The 22788-nt window shown below is 42.2% G+C and overlaps 1 protein-coding gene across 1 annotated transcript; it reads right to left on the reverse strand.

Moving 5' to 3' along the window:
* Window positions 1-4257: 4257 nt before the first annotated feature.
* LOC306745358 (protein argonaute-3-like) lies at window positions 4258-20412 on the reverse strand (the record flags this gene model as incomplete). Its single annotated transcript, XM_079228131.1, has 16 exons — window positions 20222-20412; window positions 19164-19300; window positions 12637-12800; window positions 12413-12528; window positions 11186-11333; window positions 10859-10978; window positions 9290-9412; window positions 8184-8317; window positions 7388-7572; window positions 7028-7187; window positions 6666-6756; window positions 6349-6543; window positions 6072-6206; window positions 5395-5496; window positions 4559-4758; window positions 4258-4366 (listed from the first exon to the last, which is right to left on the reverse strand). Exons 1-16 carry the CDS (start codon window positions 20338-20340, stop codon window positions 4258-4260), a joined length of 2238 nt encoding a protein of 745 aa, XP_079084257.1. The 5' UTR covers window positions 20341-20412.
* Window positions 20413-22788: the final 2376 nt, after the last annotated feature.

Consider the following 22788-nt stretch of genomic DNA (forward strand, 5'->3'; position numbering starts at 1 on the left):
TCAATGCAGCCGGTCCTGCACTGCAGTGTGTCTTCTTGTAAAGGAGATTCTGTTTCTTTGATTTTACATTTGATCTTTCCATTTACAGCACCATCAAGAGGAAAGGCACTTTCTGTAGACTTTTTCTCACTCCATTGCTACCTTCCACTGCAAACAGAGAGCAACCAAAATAACCAGGGTTATTGATCGCTGACTCAAAATGGAATACACCTTCGCTTCCGTTTAAAAACAGAGACATTGACCTTCTGGAGCCAATTTAGCTATTTTGCTTCATCAAACAGTTGTCACTCTGGATAAGATGTTTGATATTCAGCTTTCGTAAAAAAAGACTTCTGAATCGTTTGCGATCATAACTGAACCAAAGGCCACACAGCCAGCTGTAAGCTGTTTGTAGCCTTTCATTTCAATCAGGTCGAACAAGTTATTTTAATAGAACTGAAAGGACAAACAAGTCCATTACCCTGCTGGGCAACACAGATGTCTGTTGAGGACAAATAATGTCTTTGTATCGCTCCAAGCGTTCACTTCGACAGGCCCCAAACGGTCTCGCTCGTGTCACTTCTCCACTAGCTGATATTTGCAAAGCAGAGCTGATGACATTTCACTTGTAAGCGAGGCAAAACACATCTGCTATGTAAACATGTGTTCAACTGCCCTCAAGAGTGTCGTTCGTACACTAACATCCATTACCGACAGCAGAGATAGTGAGTTATAAACAGGTTATACTTCTCGCAATCAACTTCATAAACTTGTTTACATAATCCGCCGCAAGAAGTCATCGTTGATCCGCATCCGTCTAAAAATCACACATGAACAACAGGACCCGCTACGTCTTACTGACCGGACCTCACTATTGTTCTTCAGCTCCCAGCGTTCCCACGCCTCCCAGAGCTGGATCGGATGAGATTGTTGGGCCGTGCAATGTAGTCCTCTGGCACAAGGGGAGTAAATGTTCAGGAGCAAAAAGGGAAAAGAGAGCAACAATAAGATTACAGGCTTTGTCACACCGCAGATTTACGGGGAGGGGAACTCATTTCTATTTGTGAGCACATGAAGTGGCTCGGGTACGGAGAGGAGTCTGAGGAGCGCAGCGGAGGTTGAAATCCAACGTAAATCCTCCCAAGGCTTTAACGACAAAGAATGGAGAAGTACTACCCCTTGTTACAATATTCTTTGATCACGCGAGTCCTTGAAATGGATCAACAACACTTTCAAAACCACTTGCCCATTCCTTTTCACTCTCCCTCCTGATAAGGAGCAGGCATCAGCACCGGCTGAAGAAAACCCAGAGAACATCCGAGAGCAGAAACTGTGCTCAATACATCAAACGGCTCTTCTTCTATTCTACCGTTTGCCGTCCCGATAGGGATGTAACGTCTTTATATTAAGTACTATACTCCAAAAGGCTTTGTGTTTTTCTTTCTTGACATTCTCTCCTCTACAACAACCCTCAGACTGTACGGGCATCTACTCACAAAAAGAGGAGAGAAATAAGCATTCAAAAACTTGCAGCTTTTTTTTCTCTCCCCGAACATCAAAGCAAGAGACGGTTTAAGTCCACATCCCCATCAATAACAGCATGACAGTCCGAACACACGCCACTAGTTTCAACAACCCCACAACTGTTCACACATAAACTACACGTCATACAGTGACACAGGAACAAGTCAGCCTATTACGCTAATAAACTTTGTTATTATACTTTTTTAACTATTACGTATCATGATACAGCTATTACTAAGATTATTAATTAGACTACTTTTTTCTGTTAGCAAAAATAAGTGGTGTGCATTACATCATTTAAAATGTACAAATATACTTTCAATCTGGCTTTTAAAAAGGCTTTCAGGAACACAAGTGAAATCCTGAAGGCTCAAACCCACTGGCCTGTGAGAAGCAGTCAAATGGAACAGTGGATGCAGGACCCTACATTATACCTCACTGTGTGCCATTGTACCGTTTTGCAGGTTCTCAATGCTGATCATAACTACTGAGTGAAATCCAAAATCTCCCTCAAACCATTCCCCACCCTCCTGCTCATCAAGAGTCTCTTATAGAAGTTCAGCTTCAGATTCTAATTCAGACAAGAATAGCACCGCGCCTGTTCAGTCCCGAAACACAGCTTCTTTTAGTGCAGATCACTTTTAAACCCCAGACGAGCTTCAGCGGCACAGAGTTCGATTTGAATCGAGGTGCACGTTTCACATCAAAAGTCAGCTGTGCTACCGCTGCAAATATTGGTCACTAACTTGAAGTCCTCGAAGGCATTTTTTCTGAAGCAAGTCACAACTTTGAGCCGGTTACAGAAATCAAACCGAGTCCTGGACTCAGGCTACTACAGCTACTGTACAGCTTCTACTGACAGCAACAACAATTGAAATAATTAGTTGACAGCGACGTTGAATCTGACTCCATTCTCATGAACCCGGCGGCCTTTTAGACACACACACACACACACACACACGCACGCACGCACACACACGCACACGCACACGCACACACACACACACACCTGGTGAAGAATAAGCAAAAGGACGACTCGGCCTGCTTTGCTTGAATGGCAGAAATATACTGATCTTGGGATGATTGCGATGAGATGTATAGAAAAGTCTGGAGACTAAGAGGCATCGGTGAAACCATCTCACGCTGTCCATTTGTTGGAATATGCTTTTTGATTCATTTAACCCACTGAAATAGAATCCTAATAACGAGTTATGCAGCTTTTGACGATTTTACACACTCAACTCCCACCAGGCACTTGAATACTACTTCTTTATGGCCTTTACACCCACTGTGTTACTCTTAGGAATGGAGCAAATCTGCCTCATTAGCAAACTGAAGATCAGAAATTCTGAAATTCTGCCCATTGATGATAAAGTATTCTCAAACCACTGAGCCTTCAATTCAAGTAAAAACACGAAAATCATCAAAACTGCAGTTGCACCATCTTTGCCTAACATCAAGGGCAAACTCATAAAACATGATTACATCGTCTCACAGAGGAGACATACATGAAAGTGCCCAACGAGTGGCAAACTGTTCTCCATTCGAGGACGCTCGCTCTCAAATGAAATGTCCGACTGTTCTTTTGAATCATTAAAGTCCCCTAAAATCCACTTCCCTTCGTTCAACTGATTATTGCACTAGAGGAAACCATCGACGTGATCTCTATTGACCCACCATCTCAAACTGTGAGGGAAAGAGAGGGAAATGTGAGATAAAGCACTAAGGGAAATGAATGCATGATGGCTACTAAGATTAAAAACATAAGTTTACATGGTTTAAATGATTAAAAAAAAGTCAGAATCATAAAATGTTTCACATAATGTAAAAGAAAAATAACATCCAGAAACAAATAACAGTGTTATACTTTAAATAAAATCCACAGATGGCTGCAATTGACATATCAGCCAATATAAACTGGCTGTTTGTGTGACAGCTGACTGCTAAAGATGAATCAAAACTGATCCAAAACCTTGTAAGACAACAATTCGTTGTTGTGGCTTTAAAGGGGCATTTATACCTCGTCGCCACAAGGTGGCAGTGTGCTCAAAAGAACATGTTGCTCCATCCAAGAGACTGGAGATTTCTCACATAAGTGAAAAGTGACAAAAAGGAAACAAGAGGAAAAAGGAAAACATAAAAAGTGGCAACTGGGAGGACCTCTGATCCAATGAAACAACTACATTCCAAAATAAATCAAACGCAACACAACAACTCCAGAGTCCGACCCTTCCTTCTCTGCTCCCTCATTTGAAATACTGGGGAGAGTCAACAGAATGTAAAAGTGCTGTTGCTCAAACTGACTTGAGGTACTGTAGATTGCAAAAGAGCGGAACACTAAAAGTAGACTATAAAGAAAAACTGTGCCAAAAGAAGGGAAAAGTTTAAAAAAAAACACCCACTAGGCCACAAGTAAAGGAGACAAACAGGGAAGAACAGATAGGAGGGGCAATGAAAAAGGGGCCTGATAAGGGCGAAAATAAACTAGTTGGCTGGTTAAATATTGCATAATAGTGCTGAGTTTCTCTCTTGTTTGTTTTTTAAAGCAGCGTTTGCATTCTCAGTCCAGTGTGGGGGTGCCTCCCCTCCTCCATGCTTTCCTCTGCACAGTGTCAGGTCCGGATTTGCTAGGTGTTTGTGTGAGGGGGAGAGACTTGCACATGTGAGGACTCCTTGACTGGCAAGCCAGGTGTGCATGGTTGTATCTGTGTGTGTGTGTAAAGGGTGGCAACGGTTGGGAATGGTTGGTGTAGCTCAGGCGAAGTACATGGTCCTCAGGGTGTCGTGGTGAATCTGAACAGCTTTGGCCAGCGCTTGGGGGTCCCGGCCGTTGCTTTGACCAGACACATGGCTGCCCTCGGCGCTGCAGAGAGGAGGAGAGCACCAGTTATAACAGATGACAAATAATACGGGGACACATTTGGCAACATTGTGAAGGAATACAAGGTGACTGCTTTTCCAAAGAATTACACTTCAGAGTTCAAGACCTTTACAACCAGGGTCAAAAACAGAAGAACCTCTTGTTTATTCTCCCCGCTTGCTCTCCCGTTCTCACCTGTCATGTTCTTTGTCCACCAGATGGTAGCGGGCACGGAAGGCCACCAGGTGGGCGTAGTAGGCTGGCGCGGGGATGGAGACTGAGCGGGTACAACGCACGTAGGTGTGGCACAACTGGTAGGTGAGCAGCTGGAACTCGTCAGCGGTAAAACAATTGTCGTCCCACAGTACATGGTAGTGGGAGGGCCTGCTGGTGCCCTGGGAGAAGGGGATCAATACATTTGCAATATTATTAGATTCTGATTTAAAAGGTTTCAGCTTTGCCGAAGAGACTGACATCACATGTTTAAATGCACACAAATATTCTTTTGTCTGCAATTTTTACGAAAAAGACAATATTCCTACTAAGCCCTTTACATGGCTAATGAAAATGTATATTCTATTAATATTCCCATTTACATGCTGCTGTGGATGTTCTGATTAACGTATTGTGGTATGTGTACAACGCACAGGCAAGAGTGTTGCAAACTGCGGTAAAAAAAACATTTGAGACGTCTAAGAAGGGGTGGGGGCGGTGGGGGAGGGGGTAAAAACAATTAGGTTAGCTGCAATCTTGTGCCCCATTTCCTGTGGCATAATGATGTGAATTTCAAAAAGGGATGGTACAGTAGCTCCTGGCACATGATTTTTGATTGTCGGCACCACTTTGTCAGTTCCTGGGGATCTAACGTCAAATAATTACAGGAAAGGGAAAAAACAAGGGGTATTTCCTCCTTTGGCCATTTCACCATCTCTTTGCAAGAATGCGTAGCTCTGCAAAATCACAAGAGTGATCACTCAGAGTGTGATGACATCCTGCTGAAAAAGGCAGAGAAGACAAGAGGTTGGACTGACCTGTATTCCAGCGTGACTGCAGAGGTAAAAGTCAAACTCGTAGGGATGCGTGATGTCCGTATCCACGGTGGTACCAGCAGGAATGTTTCCACTACGTCCAACCTGACAGAGATAATGGTCAGTTAGTCCCTACTAATGCCTTTTTGACGGGATCACCATGAAAACAAAAACAACTTGAACAGAAAATGGAAGTTTCATGAAAAGAGCAACAGAAAGGAAAGCTTTTAAAGCACTAAATGACGGCAGGAGGTAAAAAGTCTAATCAGTGAAATTTTTTTTTTTTTAAACTAGATGATGGACTAAGTCAGGCGAAGGTTTACCAAATGCTTCCCAATCAACCAATTAAAAGCCTAATGCTCTAGAGAGCCTAATGCTCTGCACTGAAAATAAGGTTGTTACTAGCCGAGTCTTACTCTAGGGCCCTTGAGTGCCACTCCAGAGCTCTCCGGTTGCATTGGGCCCTAATGCTTTAATCGAATGCAATTACAGGGGTTAGGAGGGTGAACAGGCCAATCGACAACAAAAGGTAACTAAGGAGGCCCATTTCGAGTACTTAACGTGCTGGCACAGAGCATAAAATAAAAAGAATATGGACTAGCACATAACACACTGTGCTGACTTTAATGGGTACCAACGCTGTGTCATTCTCCAAGAGCCTGAAAGCGGTGGGAACTCACTCTCTCGTTGCGGTCGGCACAGAAGAGCCGTGTATGGTGGCGTTTTTGCACAACTATGTAGGTGATGCCTGGCTGGTACTCCTTTTCCAGGCTGATACAGGCCTCACGAATGGCCAGTAGCTCATAATACAGCACCTAAGGAGGCAAGGGGGGGGATGGTAATAAAGACCCTGTTAACTATATTCTTCATACACTGTGCAGTTACAGTATGTGTTCTATATCATTATCGATGTGTGTCATGATACTCTGTTTTGTGTGAATACAAGTGGGAGCTGACCTGTCTGAACTGGCCTTCTGAAACTCCATCCCTGTAGAAAATTATCCTGGTGGGCTTGTAGCGGGTTGACTTATAGAACTGGATGAGCAGTTCCCGCACCATGGAGGCCAGGTCCTGGATGACCTCCTGCCTGGGCCTCTGGACTCGCACAGTGGCACAGTACCTGCTGGGGTGGGCGTCCATACTGCCTACCACCTGGAAGAGAGATGGTGATAGATTGCAAGTGGTCAACGGAGGATATGTCAGATACAGGGGAAACAAACACAAGTTGACAAATTCAACCAATAGGTCAGCTGTAGAATAAAGATATAACTTACTGCTGCAATTGAAGGCTTCTTCCCATCTCCAGCAGGTGGATGTGTAACATCTGCTCCCAAGAACATAACTGGCTGCTGAAACACTGATGGTCTATTAATTGAGAGATGTAACAAAGTCAATAATTAGATTGAGTTACATGACAACAACATATAGATGTTTTTCTTGCATGATACCCTGTTTGTTAATATGGTGTGTGCGTGTTATTCTTCTCTTTTCTTTTTTTTTTACACGTTTGTGCTAAGACAAACTTGAGCCCATCTGATACAGAAATCTGAACAGTCCAAGCTTTAAGGAGCCGTTTATAAACAGCGTCACAAGCAGAGCAATACACCTATTGGAGGAGAAGAATAGCCCGACTGACCGTTGGTGAGGCACCAGGATGTTGTTGATGCCTCCCAGCTTCACGTTGATCTTGAGGCAGAGGTTGGAGAGTGTCTGTGGGGAAGTCTTCACCACATTCTTCACCTGGACGCACTGCGTGGCCATGCCCAGGAGGGTGTCTCCTACACGCTTTACCTCGGCTATGGGTGGGTACAAAAAGTAAGTAATATTCTAAAATATGTCCTGGTTGTTTCTTTCATTGACATTGATTTTAAAGCATATTGCACAAGCACGCAGTTCCAGGATAGAATTAGTGTTTTAGTTTTTCCCCAAGACAAGCTTAACCACCAAGTGTTTCTCTGGGCTCTCATGAGATATTTAGCTGAAGCAGTTTTCTAACCGTAGACAGGAGTCTTTCCCGGCAGGATGACGATGATGAGTTGCAGTCCGGCGTAGATGTTCTTGAGGTGTCTGAACATGGGCTCCACGCTGTCTGCTCCCTGGGCGTATTTACAGAAACATGGCTGGCCCTGGATGGGCATCCCAGCATCCTTGGAGATTTTCCGCAGCTGGTCTGTGAAACCCCTAAATGAGAAAGAAGCAGGAGGTGACCGTAAAGAGTCAATAGAATAGTCAACTAAGCTGCAAGCTTGCCCCTCTGAAAAAAGTTGTCAGCAAAACATCAAACATGGTACCTCGAGTAACAGCAAATGGCATAGCAATTTTGTTTGACATTAATCAGTTTTCTTAAAAGTTTTAGATTTTAAAATATGTTTAAGCCTGTTTTTATTATCCTAAAATGCCAAAAATCTAATTGAAGTGCATCGTTTGATTTTCAATGCATCAAAGGGCAGTTGTATGTTGTATTATCCTTTTATCTACCCCTGACAGTTATTTTTCCTAAATTTAACTTAAGCTAACCGCTGAGATAAGAGATACTACCCGTCTTTAAGTAATCATTTGAAACGGACATTATGAATTCATGCCAGATTACAAACTATGAGACAAAATATGTAAATAAATGGATCTGAAACATCATTACAGATCAATGAAAAAATAAATTATTGTAATAGTAATTTAACAAGCTACTTTTAAACTTGTATGACTATACTTAAGTGAGCATCATCACTGCACGACCAGTGACAGTAACAGAATTTTAGAAAAGGACTTTTGAAAACATTTGCAAATCATCATACTTTAGTATTTCTTCCCGACACTGCCTCTGTGTGGCGAAGCAGGCGATGGCCCACATCTTGATCTCCACCCCGGTATGGAACTGCTTCCCCCTCATGTCCCACACCCCGTGGCTGGGCGTGGCTACAGTGCGGTTCTGAAACAACATTGCAGTCTCACCACATGTACTCACGATTACGTGGGAAAACACTCACATTCATACTGTTCATACAGGCTCATGCTTGAACAGGCAGGAAGACAAATGTGCAACCACTCACACACACACACACACACACACACACACACACACACACACACACACACACACACACACACACACACACACACACACACACACACACACACACACACACACACACACAAAATTGCTTTTGGAAAATCCACAGAACACACACACGCACTCTTCATCCATACCAAAATGTATTAACACAAATTTTCATACATCAATTCACCAAAAAAAAAGCATGCCCGACAAAGAGATGTGCATTAGCACATTTTGCTAATTCGATTTGATAGAATCCATAGTACGTAAGATGCTATTTAATGTGATTAACATGCACAACATTGTGTGCACAATGGTGTCATAGTTCTCACTAATACACAACTCCAAATGTTGTATAGTACTGTAAAGGTGTGTCACCTCAGAGAAGATAACCAGACAGATGTTAATCCACACTGTGGTTCAGTCTCAGTAAGTTGCTTCTTTGTGCAATTTTTCTGAAATCTATTCACCAAGAAAAGACATTGGGCAAATGCTATATACTTTAGAAGCTATCCAATCATAATTATTATTTTTTTCTTAAAAATAATCCTTGTCGCAGAGACAACAAGTTTTCCTGTCCCATTTGCCTCTCTCAAAAACACATACAAATTGAAAAAAGGCAATTCCTTCTATACATTTTGAAGCTGGAATCAAAGTTTGGACTACTGAGACTTAGCTACAAAAGAAAAGCCAAAAAGACTGACATCATGAAACAAACAGAAGCCAGTGAGTTAGTTCCCCTTAGAGGCAGTGGGATGAAGGTTGAGGAAGGGGAGAGTGTGTCAGACAAACAGAGAGAATGGGCGTGATTTAAAGGAAGAGTACCATAAAGTGCTCTGTGCTCACCCTGCCGCCGTACTGCAGCATGGGGGCGGGTAGCACTCGCCCCGTCACGTGGGCCATCTCGTCGCGCACCTTGAACTGGAATTCCTGCACAAAAGGGTCTGCCTCATAGTTGGCACTGCGCACCTGCAGAGACGGGGAGTGGGACAGTTAAACACAGGGTCAGATCAAGGTAGTTAATGACGATGTGAGTAAAGACCATTGCGGTACTGAAAGGTTAAAATATATAGCTATGTGTTCTCCTGAAGTGTCCCATACCTGCTTACTCATTGTGGCTTGTTTTGTTTGAAAAGGGATAGTTTGATTTCTTTAAGAGCGGAAGCTAAGGCTAAATTTCGAACGTAGATAATTATGACAAAGTTGTGATTCCTCTTCAGAACAAAGACAAAGTGCAACAACGGCTCAGCAGTTCTCAGAATGAGATGTCTACGATGCTTGCCACTGTGCCAAGTGCTTGTTAGATAAACCTTTTGCCCATGCTTGTAAGCCTCATAAGCTTTTCTAGTGTATGTATGTGTATTAGTTTTCCTTTATGCTTCTTACGACAATTTCTCTTCTGGGGTTAGCAGTGTTTTTGTTTTCATTTTTTTGATAGGATGTTGCTGGAGAGGAAAAATGGAATGATAAATCGGGGACATGCCACAAAATGTCAGGTGGCAGTACCCTAATCCTAAAATGACTGCAAGCTTATCGGCTTGTTTTGTCCTTTATCGTCTCTCAACCTCTGCTCTTCCACCCACACTGCCCCGTCAGTTTCAAGCAACTGTGTATCTAAAAGAAAACACCACCACAGTGCCGTCTACAATGATTTCCTGCAAACAAGTCCACTCATTTTGTTCCAGAGTAAAGCGATAGGGGAACGTGGTTTAATAAGGTAACAGCAGATAATAAATGTGCGCTGCTAATCTGATGGTGGCCAGAGGCAGTGTACAGTCTGTCAATCTTTCCATAAACAATATTCTGCAGACACTGTAGCAGCCTCACACATTAAAGCCATTACGACTCTGGTATTTTGTTGACCGTAGGTAGGCCTGCCTCGTAATTGCCAAATGCGATGAACGAGCACGCTGACATGCCTTCGTTAACAATAGAAAATGAGAATCTGGCCGAGATGATAACTAAACAGGCAATCTTATATCAAGATGAGCAGCATGGCAACTAAGTGTTGACAAGCTTAGCAACGTGGCTCCTATCCAGTCAGCATTTTGTCTTTGACTGCATCAACAACCACCTCCTTTAAATTGAGAGCCCTAATAATGGTTTGAAATTTGAAAATAATACATAGGGTACAATCCAAAACCTAACAGGGCACTGTACCAATTAACTAAATGTTTTAATCGGCAGGTAGATGATGCACAAACACGCTTTGTTTTTGTGTTCTGTAACTTCATTTTATTATCATCAGTAAGAAAATACAATATATCATTTTTTGCAAGTGTTTTAAATTGAAAGTATGCTGAAGTAATGTTTGACATCTACAGTCTTACTAATCAACAGATGTCAATCAATATAATTTTAAGTATTGAAATAGGGCGTATATGAAGTGATAGAAGAGATGTGGATCCAACTCACCAGCCTGCTGATCTCTTCTTGTCTGTCAGGTGCAGAGCGAGCTGTGGCTTTGATCATAGTGGAGGTCTGATTATCCGTCAGCTTCTTGATGCATCTTTGACCAGCTACAATGTTACACACCTGCAAGAGAGAAAAAAGGCATTTTAGTTACTATTTGGCCAGCAAAAGGTTGAATGGGGAAAACATTATGCAGCTGCTCTGCTTCCTCATAATACAGCTGATACACAGGCACACCTGTGAGCTGCCCAGTAGACCACATACTGCAGTCATCGTATATTTGAATTGAAACCCAAGAACAAAGAGGAATAGCAACTTGTTTTCGCTCACCTCCAGGGGCAGGTAGGTGTGCTTTTGCTCCTGGCCCACTTGTAGACAGGGCAAATGTGGGTACTTAAGCTGCAGGTTGTACTTCTCCCTGAAGTACTGGGCTACAGTGCGCTCTACAGTCTGACCATTTTCCAACTGTAGAGGGAACCTGCAGAGAAAAGAGCATATTATGTCAAAAACTAGGCTATGTCAAGCTAAATCTGGCCAATTAAAATTGTTCATCCATGTTCAAAATATAAAACCATATAAGGAAAGTCGCAAGTCAAACTGTTTTGCTACAAAATCCAAAAGTTATGCAATCGTCAAGCATTTATTACCTAAACCAGATCTGTTTTATTAGCTTTAATGTTTTATTTCACTGTGTGGCAGAGACAAAATGCATGGTACTTAAACCAGTGACAGCAGAGAAGAAACTGAAGAGGCCATAAAAATAGAGTGTGGATGGTATAAGTTTCTCTGTACAGAATAGCCCCTTGTAGACAGGGAATCTGTAATGGTCCACTCAAGTAATTAATGTAAACAAAAAGTGACTGACTTAAAAACACACTCAGTTGCCAGTTTATAAAAACTAATGCAGGTGAATACAACCGTCCTGCAAAAATGATTTGCCTTCATGAGGTGTTAGTATAGCTTTATGATCATAACTGAACATTACAATCTTCATATTGATGAGGCTTTATTGCACGCCTAGTTAAAACTAAGGCAATGTAATACAAGCCAATTACTATTTACAAAATCAGAGCCATAACACGCATTAACAACATTCTAATAGTGTGTAGCCAACTACTGTCAAACCTCACAATCAATCTAAATATTATTCAGTGTCTTTACTCTTAGGATTCTAACTGCTAAATGGCGCAATGACATAGATATGGACCATCCTTTGCGATGGAATTATGGTGTATAAATCAATTTAAAGATATCACAGAGCAAGATAATCTACTCAACTCAACTAGTCAGGAAACACTGAAGATCAGCGTGCACACACACACACACACACACACACACACACACACACACACACACACACACACACACACACACACCTTCACTAATGGATGACTAATGTTGACCGCATGGTTGTAAGATGAGTCAGCGTTTATCTGGTCTGTTTGGCGGTGAATTGGTAATCACATCATCTGTGGACTGTGCTCCCCGCCCCCATCCCATCCAAACACTCCGCCCAGAGTCTCCCGTTTCCCTCGCCGGCCCGGTTGGCTGACTCACGTTTGATGGCTGGCAGGCCGCCGGGTCACGTTGCAGACGCGGTACTTCCTCCGCATGGTTCCACAGTGCGTCACCTCCACCTTCAAACCTGGTGAATAATAGAAAGCGTTGGAGTACTATTTATAATGTGTCTGTGTGTGAATGGCTGCGAGATGTGCTCTCCCTTTCGCCTCCCCCCAACAGATAATGCATTTTGGTTCATGCAATTTAACGCTTTCTCACACGCAGGTACACTTTGCGCTCCCATTTTCACCTTTGATTTCTTTGGTGAATTTGACCCGGTGCGAGTCTGTGAGAGGGCGGGGCTGCTCGTCTATGTTGTGGATGTCCAGCACTTCGCACATGAACTGGATGACTGGCTGAGCCTTGTAGAAGGCGGTGGCAGACACTGCAAGATGAAGCAAGGACAAAAGTAATTTCACACACAAAAAAATCTAACAAAATATGCTAAAACTTCACTGAATAACAACTATGTGTTATCCCACTGGCTGCAGTAACGTCACAGTTTTAATTGGATGGTTTGCATCTTTATTGAGAATCTGGCTTTCCAGAAATGTGTAAAAAAATAAATGCAGTTAAAAGACATTGTCTGTTAATGGCCACTTTGTAAGGCTTCGTTTGGCATTGTGCAAAAAATAAGACTTAGGGGAAACTAAAAGCTATCCTATAAACTGCTGCAACACTTTTCACCAGTGATTTTTCACCAGTAACTCCTTCAGAAACCCATATGTTAAAAAAGCAGGATCTACTTTGTTAATTGAAGCTGTGTTTTAGTTTGTTGTGTGAAAATGTCAAAGGCAATGCATGAATACCAGCCAAATTGTAACACAGGGATGGACTTTGTCTTTTTGAATGTGCCACTATTACGAAGCTCTTATAGAGGCCATCACATAATGTTTGTGTAAGCACCATGCTAAAAAATACAAATGTAGCGGGAACACTCCTTGAACACAGGAAGTGCAGTTGATGCAGCACAAAGTGTGCGTGGAGATTCTCCTATGGTCAAACGTAAGCAGGTTCTCTCTGTTCTTTCTCTCAATAATTGGAAAGACTGAGGCACTGATCAATTAAAATATATTACGACAGAACAAGGCATACAACAACAGAGAAATACAAATCTCTGGGTGGGGGAAAGGATATAAAAAAACACAATGCAAGATCAAAAGAAATCCAAAAATGGACAGAGAGAGCTGAAGTGAGTGTGGTGTTGAGGATGTTGCTGACGAATAATCTGGCTCAGCTGTTGCGATGCAAGAAATCTCTCTGTGAAGGCGTGTTTGATGAAAGCACTGCTAGCGCACATCCATGAGGCAGATGACTGCATTTTACACACAATCTTGCACTCCCGGTTTGCATCCTTGAGCCTTTCACCAACGACCAGAAGTGACATCAATCCCAATTGTCCTCTCCACACAGTGCGATTGTTTGGAAGCGTTTGAGTCATTCTTGCAAATGTAAAATTTAAAAAGGTCTAATTTCTCTGTAAATGCTTTTGTGATAGATTATATATATATATATATATATATATATATATATATATATATATATATATATATATATATATATATATATATATATAGAGAGAGAGAGAGAGAGATAGATAGATAGATAGATAGATAGATAGATAGATAGATCTATCTATCTACATACATACATACATACATACATACACACACACATATATATATATATATATATATATATATATATATATATACACACATATATATATTTTTTTTGGTACAAATGGAACATTGTGCTTTAACAAGTCTCAGTTGTTGGTTTTGTTTTAAATAGTTTTTAACAGTATTTTTTAACTTCACAGGCTAATAATTGTCAAGTGACGCAACCACTTTGCAATTAAATAGAGAAACATAATAATACAAATATAGAAATTAATACATTCAATACAATAGTTCTTCACATCATATTCAGCAACCATTTATTTACTTTAACCTTGTATGTATTGCTTTAAATTACAGTTTTATCTGGCTGCATCACCTGACTACATCAGTTGTGCCGCCTGACAATGTTAGCTCACTGTGTCGGGTTGATTTCTCTTGACTTGACAGTGGCATCTTAAACAGTAAAAGAATATTCAATTTGATCATGAAAATGCTTTGAACGTGTATAATATTATATTTAACTTAACACTATTAAACATTTGAAAAATGTAATAAATAATTTTAAGTGTCAAATAACGATTCATATAGTGAAATGACTTGTGGTTGCGACATTTGACATCTGGTTGCGTCACCTGACTTTTGCAACTAATTTCTTGCTAGCAACTTCATTCATATACTTTGTAAATACGATAAAGAGTTTTATGATAAAATACAATATTTCTAGTTTTAGATCGGTTGCGTGACTTGACATGAAAAGTGCACCATCCTACCTGTAAAGTAGATATTTGAATCAATATTTCTGAGAGATCTACAAATCTTTTCACTCAGCCACAGATGGCAGTTGGGGTCTCTTGATGATGCAACATCCTGTTAACTTCTCTTCACTCTACTTCAAAATAGAAGTCCCATCTTTGCGGTTGCTTCACCTGACATTTGAGAACATGAACATTTCGAGACAAAGGTTTTTTTAATTATTTCAACAGTTTAAAACTATTGGTGTTTGTAAATATTTATTTTATTTTAAATGTTTCAATAATAAAAGCATGCCATAGTAGTTTATTTTAAATGTATTATGAGGAAAATACAATATTTTATAGTTTTTATAGTCTGATCATTTGCTGGGACAGCTGTGTCCCCTGACATTTTCAGGGTTTGAGGTGCCAAAACATAAAATAATATATATTATTTGAATGAACTGAAAATATATTAAAACTGAAGAGGTTTTATATAATTAAATGATATGTGTCATGAATTGATAAAACATTATTTAAAGGAAATAATGGATTCGGACACAAAAATATGCATGTCATTGACCCATATATATATAAAAATAAATACGAGAGTATGAAAACTATTGCTTTGCAAGCACTTTGAGTTCCAGTTTGTAGTACACAAGAGACTTGAGCTGACCAATTGATTTGGAAGGATGAGAAGGCGGGAAAGTGAGACAAAGAGAGAATCAGAGCGCAGAGAGGGAAACGATTCAAATAGAGACGGAGCCTTCAAAGACTTGAAGCAAAACAAAAGCTGTCTCAAGGAAATGTTGCACACAGCTACCCTCCTGACCCAGGCAACACCCACCAGTCTCCCCCATGCACACACACACACACACACACACACACACACACACACACACACACACACACACACACACACACACACACACACACACACACACACACACACACACACACACACACACGTCTCCACAGCAACCGATTAGTCAGTTCCCATCCACCCAAAAACCCACCTCCCTCCAAGCACCACTCGCATACTCTCTTGTTTGTTCTCCAACAACCTCCTGCAGTGTGCATATGGCAAAACATATTCTCCATGACCCTTGGACACTTCGATACTTATTTTCCATAAATAACAGATTCAAATTGTAGCTCACAAGTCACCAAACAAAGTGTGTTTACTGGCAATAGGCCAGTGCTGAAGCAAATTATCAAAACTGCATCTTGAACTCTTCCATTTGTTTCCCAAAAACTGGTTCTCAGCTAGCGGAACTGGCTCCATGCTGACAAATCGATAAACAACTAAATAATGTATGGCGTCAAAGAAGGAGCAATGCCATCAACTGCCTTTACAAGTAATGCAAGCATTGGAAAATAACCAAATTAAAAAGCTCTCAAGCCTGCAACACGATGCAAACACTAGTACAGGAGAGCGACCCGGAGTTACATTTTTGTTGTAAAAGCCCAAATCGGTGACCTCTGGCACATTCTGAGGCCATTATTCCATCCTCAATCATTGCATATTTTCATCTGATCCAAGATGGCGCCGAAGATGGCCACGATCACAGGACTCAATGACTACAGGCCCATCGCCCTGACCTCTGTGGTCATGAAGTCTTTTGAGCGCCTACTCCTGTCCCACCTCAAAACCCTGACTGACCCACTCCTGGACCCTCTGCAGTTCGCATACAGGGCCAACAGGTCTGTAGACGATGCTGTTGACATGGGCCTCCACTACATCCTCCAGCATCTGGACTCCCCAGGAACCTACACCAGAATCCTGTTTGTGGACTTCAGCTCTGCCTTCAACATCATCATCCCGTTTCTACTGCAGGACAAGCTTTCCCAGCAACACGTGCCCGACTCCACCTGCAGGTGGATCACAGACGTCCTGCCTGACAGGAAGCAGCACATGAAGCTGGGGAAGCACGTCTCAGGCTCTCGGACCATCAGCAACGGTTCCCCCCAAGGCTGCGTTCTTTCCCCTCTGCTCTTCTCCCTGTACACCAACAGCTGCTCCTCCAGTCACCAGTCCGTCAAGCTCCTGAAGTTCACGGATGACACCACCCTCATTGGACTCATCTCTGGTGGGGACGAGTCTGCCTACAGGTGGGAGACTGACCACCTGGAGACCTGGTGCAGCCAGAACAACCTGACGCTCAACGCTCTGAAGACAGTGGAGATGGTTGTGGACTTCAGAAAGAATGCAGCCCCACCCGCCCCTCTCATCCTGTGTGACTCCCCCGTCAACGCTGTGGAGTCCTTCCGCTTCCTGGGCTCCATCATTTCCCAGGACCTCAAGTGGGAGCTGAACATCAGCTCCATCACAAAGAAGGCCCAGCAGAGGATGTTCTTCCTGAGGCAGCTGAGGAAATTCAACCTGCCAAAGAAAATGATGGTGCAATTCTACACTGCCATCGTTGAGTCCATCCTCTGCTCTTCCATCTCCGCCTGGCATGCTGCAGCCACTGCCAAGGACAAGGCCAGGCTGCAGCGCATCATCCGCTCTGCTGAGAGGATGATTGGCTGCAATTTGCCGTCCCTCCAGGACTTGTTCGCTTCCAGGACTCTGAAGCAAACTAGAAAGATCGTAGCTGACCCCTCTCACCCCTCTCACAACCTGTTTGAGTCCCTTCCTTCTGGCAGGAGGTTGAGGTCCATCAGGACCAAGACCTCACGGCACACCAACAGTTTTTTTTTGCAGTCGGGCTCATCAACAGAGCCCGGGTCCCCCACTGACTGATTCGGTCACCCCCAGGACTATTTTTTTGACTATTTTTCCACCCCCAGGACTATTTTTCTTTCTGATCACTCCACTGCATAATTCATATTTAAACACTCATGCCACTTAACATACACTTACATTAACGTTATCTGTTTGTCTGAGCACTTTATCTTATACTTGATTTAAATATCATTGCACTGTTGTTGTCGTTGACTGTTAACTGTTGTTTGTCTCGTCTAATGTATGCACCGTCCGCCTAGCAAAATTCCTTGTTTGTGCAAACATTCCTGACAATAAACGGTTTCTGATTCTGATAAGAAGAATTCATGAATTTTAGCCCACACAGTCTGTAACTAATAATTGCTAAGAACTTTTGTAATTAAGAATTCTTAGACGTTATTTAGTATTTATCGACACCCTCGCTGCAAGGTTTATCATGACAAGCCACAATAATGGAGTGGAGCTGGTTGTGGACTTCAGAAAGAATGCATTGTATTGTTTCTCTAGAGACATGAATCTACTCTTAATCATCAGACATAAACAAGGTTATTTCAAGGAGGGATATTTTTTTAATCCCAAGTCTTATGTATGAGTTTCAAATTTAATTATCTAAATCGCTGCCGCAGGTGTTTTCGGGAAGTAGCCAATCTAATGAGGATGCCCCCATTCTGTGCAATCGATGCAACTTTAATGTGTTATGTCATCAATTAATGTTTGCTAATATTTGTCAAACTCTGAAAGCAACTCTCTCCTCTCCAGGGATACAACCTCTCAGATAGGGATGTTCTCCAACGTCATGCTCACATTGTTTTGAAGCGGAGACTACTGGTCCTAAAATGTACACGCAGTGCGAATCGCAACTGGTCAAACCGCCAGCCTGCGCTTACGTCCGGGGATCTCGGCACTCGCCGCTCAGAATGAGCCATACATTACAGCAAGAGAGCACTTTGTCACGGACAAACTCCCTAGCATTTGCTGCTGTTTCAGCCTCGGTCAAGCAAGACGAGAGGAAACAACCACGTAACCCGTAATGCAGTACACTCATATGAGCCCGACAGAAATACACTGCAGGATTCATTAAAAAGATTAGTCAAATTAACGTATAAAGGTGACATCAGCTAAAAAGCAAGTTATTTGCATCCCTATAACAAAATATTGGGTTCCGTGGCACAACACTTTAGTGTCCCCAATGACGAAAAAGCCCCGAGTAGCCTGCAGACTTTATTCAGCTTTCTAATGAGCGCGATATTGTCACGTTAGATTTATGTTAAATACAGCCATTACATTTCCTCAAACACAACATCATTGAAAGTAAATCAATCATCCACAAATCTCTAAATATAGCATGTATCACAGAGGCTCTATGTCCCTCTCATCTGTCTGTTTAATTATTAAAATCTCATTTCCCCTGCTGTGACAGAGAAGCGGAGAAAACAATTTATGTGTGACTGTACAAGAGAAGACATCTTTTTTTAAACAAAGATTGTATTGCAAAGAAAGTAGTGTAAATGTTGAACATATTTCAATATTTTTGAAATATGAACAGTTGCATTAACAAACATAGTTCTTACTTTCGTATAAACAGTGTTGTAGCTGTGTGTTTGCGTCTCATCAAAGTGTCATGAAAACAAAACAAAAAAGGCAAAGTGGAATTTGGTTCTCACCATCAATGTTAAGCATCATCTTCCACATGGCAGGGCGCACAGATTGATGGAAACCGAACCAAACCTCCCTCCCGCCTCCCAGGGGATGGTCATAGCCCTCTGGAGCCGAGAAGAAGGACCGACCCACCGGAGTGTATCTGGACGGAGAAAAGTGCCGTTTATGAGGAAAAAGAACAAAGGGATCGACGGAACGAAAGATAATGGGGAGGTCAAGACATTCAAAGGACAAAATGAAAATGAGGAGAACATGGGGCAAGGAGGAAAGGGTGGATGAAAGGAGATGGGAAATGTAAGATTAGTTCAAACATCCTGAATTGTGAATGTATGTCCATTAGTGTTTAACCGGTCACGCTCAGCTGCTCTTCAATGTGGCCTGAAACCATCAGTGAAATGAGCAGTGGGCCCATCCACCTCTTATTACTCTGCATTAATACATTAATAATCCTACACGGGCGGCATTTCTCCTGGTGAATCCTGGACTGACAATGTGTCACGATGTCTGGTGGCTGGGAACGGGGCTAAATTAAAAGGTGTGGATATAACCACTTTTTAATAATGTTTTGAAAAAAGATTTTCATTAAGGCCCTGGTGATATTGTGTTCCACTGTGCTCTGTCTGGGGCTGAGCAAAGTGATACGGAGTGGAAGATGGTATGAGGTCAAATATGGGGCTTCGTGAGACCTCATATAAGCCGTGTTTGATTTCCGTTGGGATCAGAGTGCTGATATTGGTGCCACTATGACAAAACAAATATATACTATTTACTATGAGTATCAAAGGGATATTTTTTTTACAATGTGTTCTCTATCTTTTGACTTTATGTTTGCTGACTGAAAATGAAGGTAGGGAGATTGAGGTAGGATAAATGGGCTTTTATTCTGAATGGATCTGCTGTTAAAAGACTTTCATCATTTACAGTCATTTAACAATATCTCACAATTATCTAATAATTATCTATTGACTCCACCAGCTGTTATTAAAAGAGTGAACCAAGAAGTCTAAACTTGAAAAAAATCAATGAAAAAAGACAGGCCAAACAGAGAACATCAGCAGCTCACTTCATGGAGGGCAGGTGTCGCAGCACCACATCCACTGCGTGCACCGGGTTGGTGCTGATGGGCTTGTCCAGCTCCAGGGGCTCAGGCATGCTGCGGCCAGTCAGCACCTCATGGAGCATGTGCCAGCTGACCAGAGACACAAACTTTATGGAGACCTTGAAGGGGCGATCTTTCCCTCCCTCCCCTGGCAGAGTGACATCCAGGTCCACCTGAAGGGTGAAGCAGGGCGAGACGGGACAGAGAAGCTTAGATCGAGGCAGAGGGCAGTTAGTGAGGGGAAGTTTCAAGTGGTGGTTCTTAAGATGAAGTGTATTTATGTGTTGTGCCGTGTTTCTGCATGTGTGATAGACTGCAGGTATGTTTTGGTTCAGCTAATGGCGAGCTGTTGAGATTGTGTGTCTGCACGCATCATGTGTCTGTACGCACACATGGTTTACATTCAGGTTGTGCTGAAGAGAAGTGTTTGTGTGTTTTTATGTCTGTGTGTCTGAGTCTTTTTTTTCAGCTCACCCCTGCGGGTGCCACAGGTAGTGGATTGGCTGTGTACAGGCTCCTCTTTCCATCATAGACTGGCCTGCGATCCCCAAAGATTGTCACCTTAAAGTGTTGTACCATTGAGTCGACCACCTCCCTGCACAACATACACACAAAGTGAGTTTCGGTTATAAGAAGATCACAGATTCAACACAAACTATCTAATGTGTCCATCAACAGCCATTTTTCTTCCGACGAGACCGTGAAACCCTGTGTATTCACTCACTGCTCTATATTAATACTGTATCTGAGAGATGTGTCGAAGAAGATTCACAGATACTCTACAGAGGGTCCAGCCTACCTGTTGACTCGCCGGGGGCACTTGTCAGGCTTGATGTCCACCTCGTAGAGGTAGACATCCATCTTGGGGATCTCCACCTGGAAGCAGTTGGCCAGCAGCTTGATGGGCTTCCCCATGGTGCCATAGCCAGGCCGCCGAGGCAGGGTGAACAGGGACTGGGCCCCAACGGCTCCTAAGAGGACAAGGAGGGGAGGACATATGAAAACTTAGTGTTGATCTGACTCAGGTCATTCAGGGTGATGATGTGCTTAATATATGCACAGTGAGAAGGTCATGTTATATTAAATATGTGAAGCTCAGCAGAAACAATATGATGACATTGACAGATACTGATATCGTAATGATGCACTCAGTTTGTGTTTTTGATAGACATTACTTTTCAAACTCAAGTTGTATAAATAATTTAATTTCCAGGGAAGTTACTGACAGCTTTGACAACAGCTTAATGTAAAAAAACCTTATAACTGAATGATACTGACTGGTACCATCTTACCCGTCAGTGGTTTGTTACTGTTGCAAGGTAACAAGGGCCTGATGGTGGAAAAAAACATCAAATTTCAAAAGATACGGTGTTGTTTGAGGGAAACGCATCTCACTACAGTGTAGCGGAAAGGGAAGAGGAAAAGCACAGAATAGCCCTTTCCACCCTGACAGCAAAAGAAGGTGGAGCCAAGAAGGAGATAAATGAGCCACACCTGTGAGCTGGGGAAACAATCAACTAACAAAACCAGCATGGAGGAGATCAGAGAGAGGAGCGAGAGTTGTTAAAGGAGAAAGCTTGAAGATTGCAATAGTGAAGTATCACAACTGGAGCAACAATAGGGAAATGAACCAGCTGAGTTTATCAACTTCGTGGACAACAAGAGAGTGACGAGTGCGGCTCTCGAGAGCATACCGTTTCAGGAGAAACTTGTTCAGCAACGGCCTGACCCTGCTTGGATGTCACTGTGGACCTCCTTTCCTTCGTTGGGCCATCAAGCTAAGTCCCTTCAACTGCAACTCTCCAGTCTTGTCCTTTCCCCAAACCACACACTCACACAATAAACTGTACTTAAATTAACTGCCTATCATCAGACTTTCAAAACATGAAATGTAACTATATTCATTTGGATTGAACAGACTTACAAACCCCTCCCTTCCCAACGCATTCACACGCTCCTGCACACTCACACTACTCTGACCCCACACACTTAATTAACATTTCTCTGGAGTCATCATTTAAGTGAATTACTTTAATTAAGGACATTTGACTGCTATATCCGGATTCTGTATTTGTGTTTATCTTTCGTTCATGGACATTGTGCATAAGACCGTATTGAGAATATACACTATAGTTTCTTTTGAGTTGACCATTTATATTTAAGAAAGACACGGCAGTAAAAAATGGATGAAAATGTATTTGTTTTGTGAATCTTGTGCCTTTTGTAGCATGATTAGCAGGCTATCTGGGCTAATCCTCCAACTGTTTCTAGGTAGCATCATCTTAAAATGACAGGCTAGAAGTTAAATTATTCTCCTGTCTGGCGCCCAACTCTTACCTTTTTAATAGTTGGAAGGGAAAAAAAAAATTCAAAACGAACAACAAAAGCCTATGATGACACGTGCATGAGTGTATGTGCATGAGTGTTTCATGGCGCGATACCGCCTCACTGAAACACATGTACATTATGCAAACCAACACACATTGAAAATGCATGCACACACATGCCATAAATGCAGCATCTGCTTCAGC

This window comes from Taurulus bubalis (genome assembly GCF_910589615.1).
Source record: "Taurulus bubalis genome assembly, chromosome: 12".
Classification (NCBI taxonomy): Eukaryota; Metazoa; Chordata; class Actinopteri; order Perciformes; family Cottidae; genus Taurulus; species Taurulus bubalis.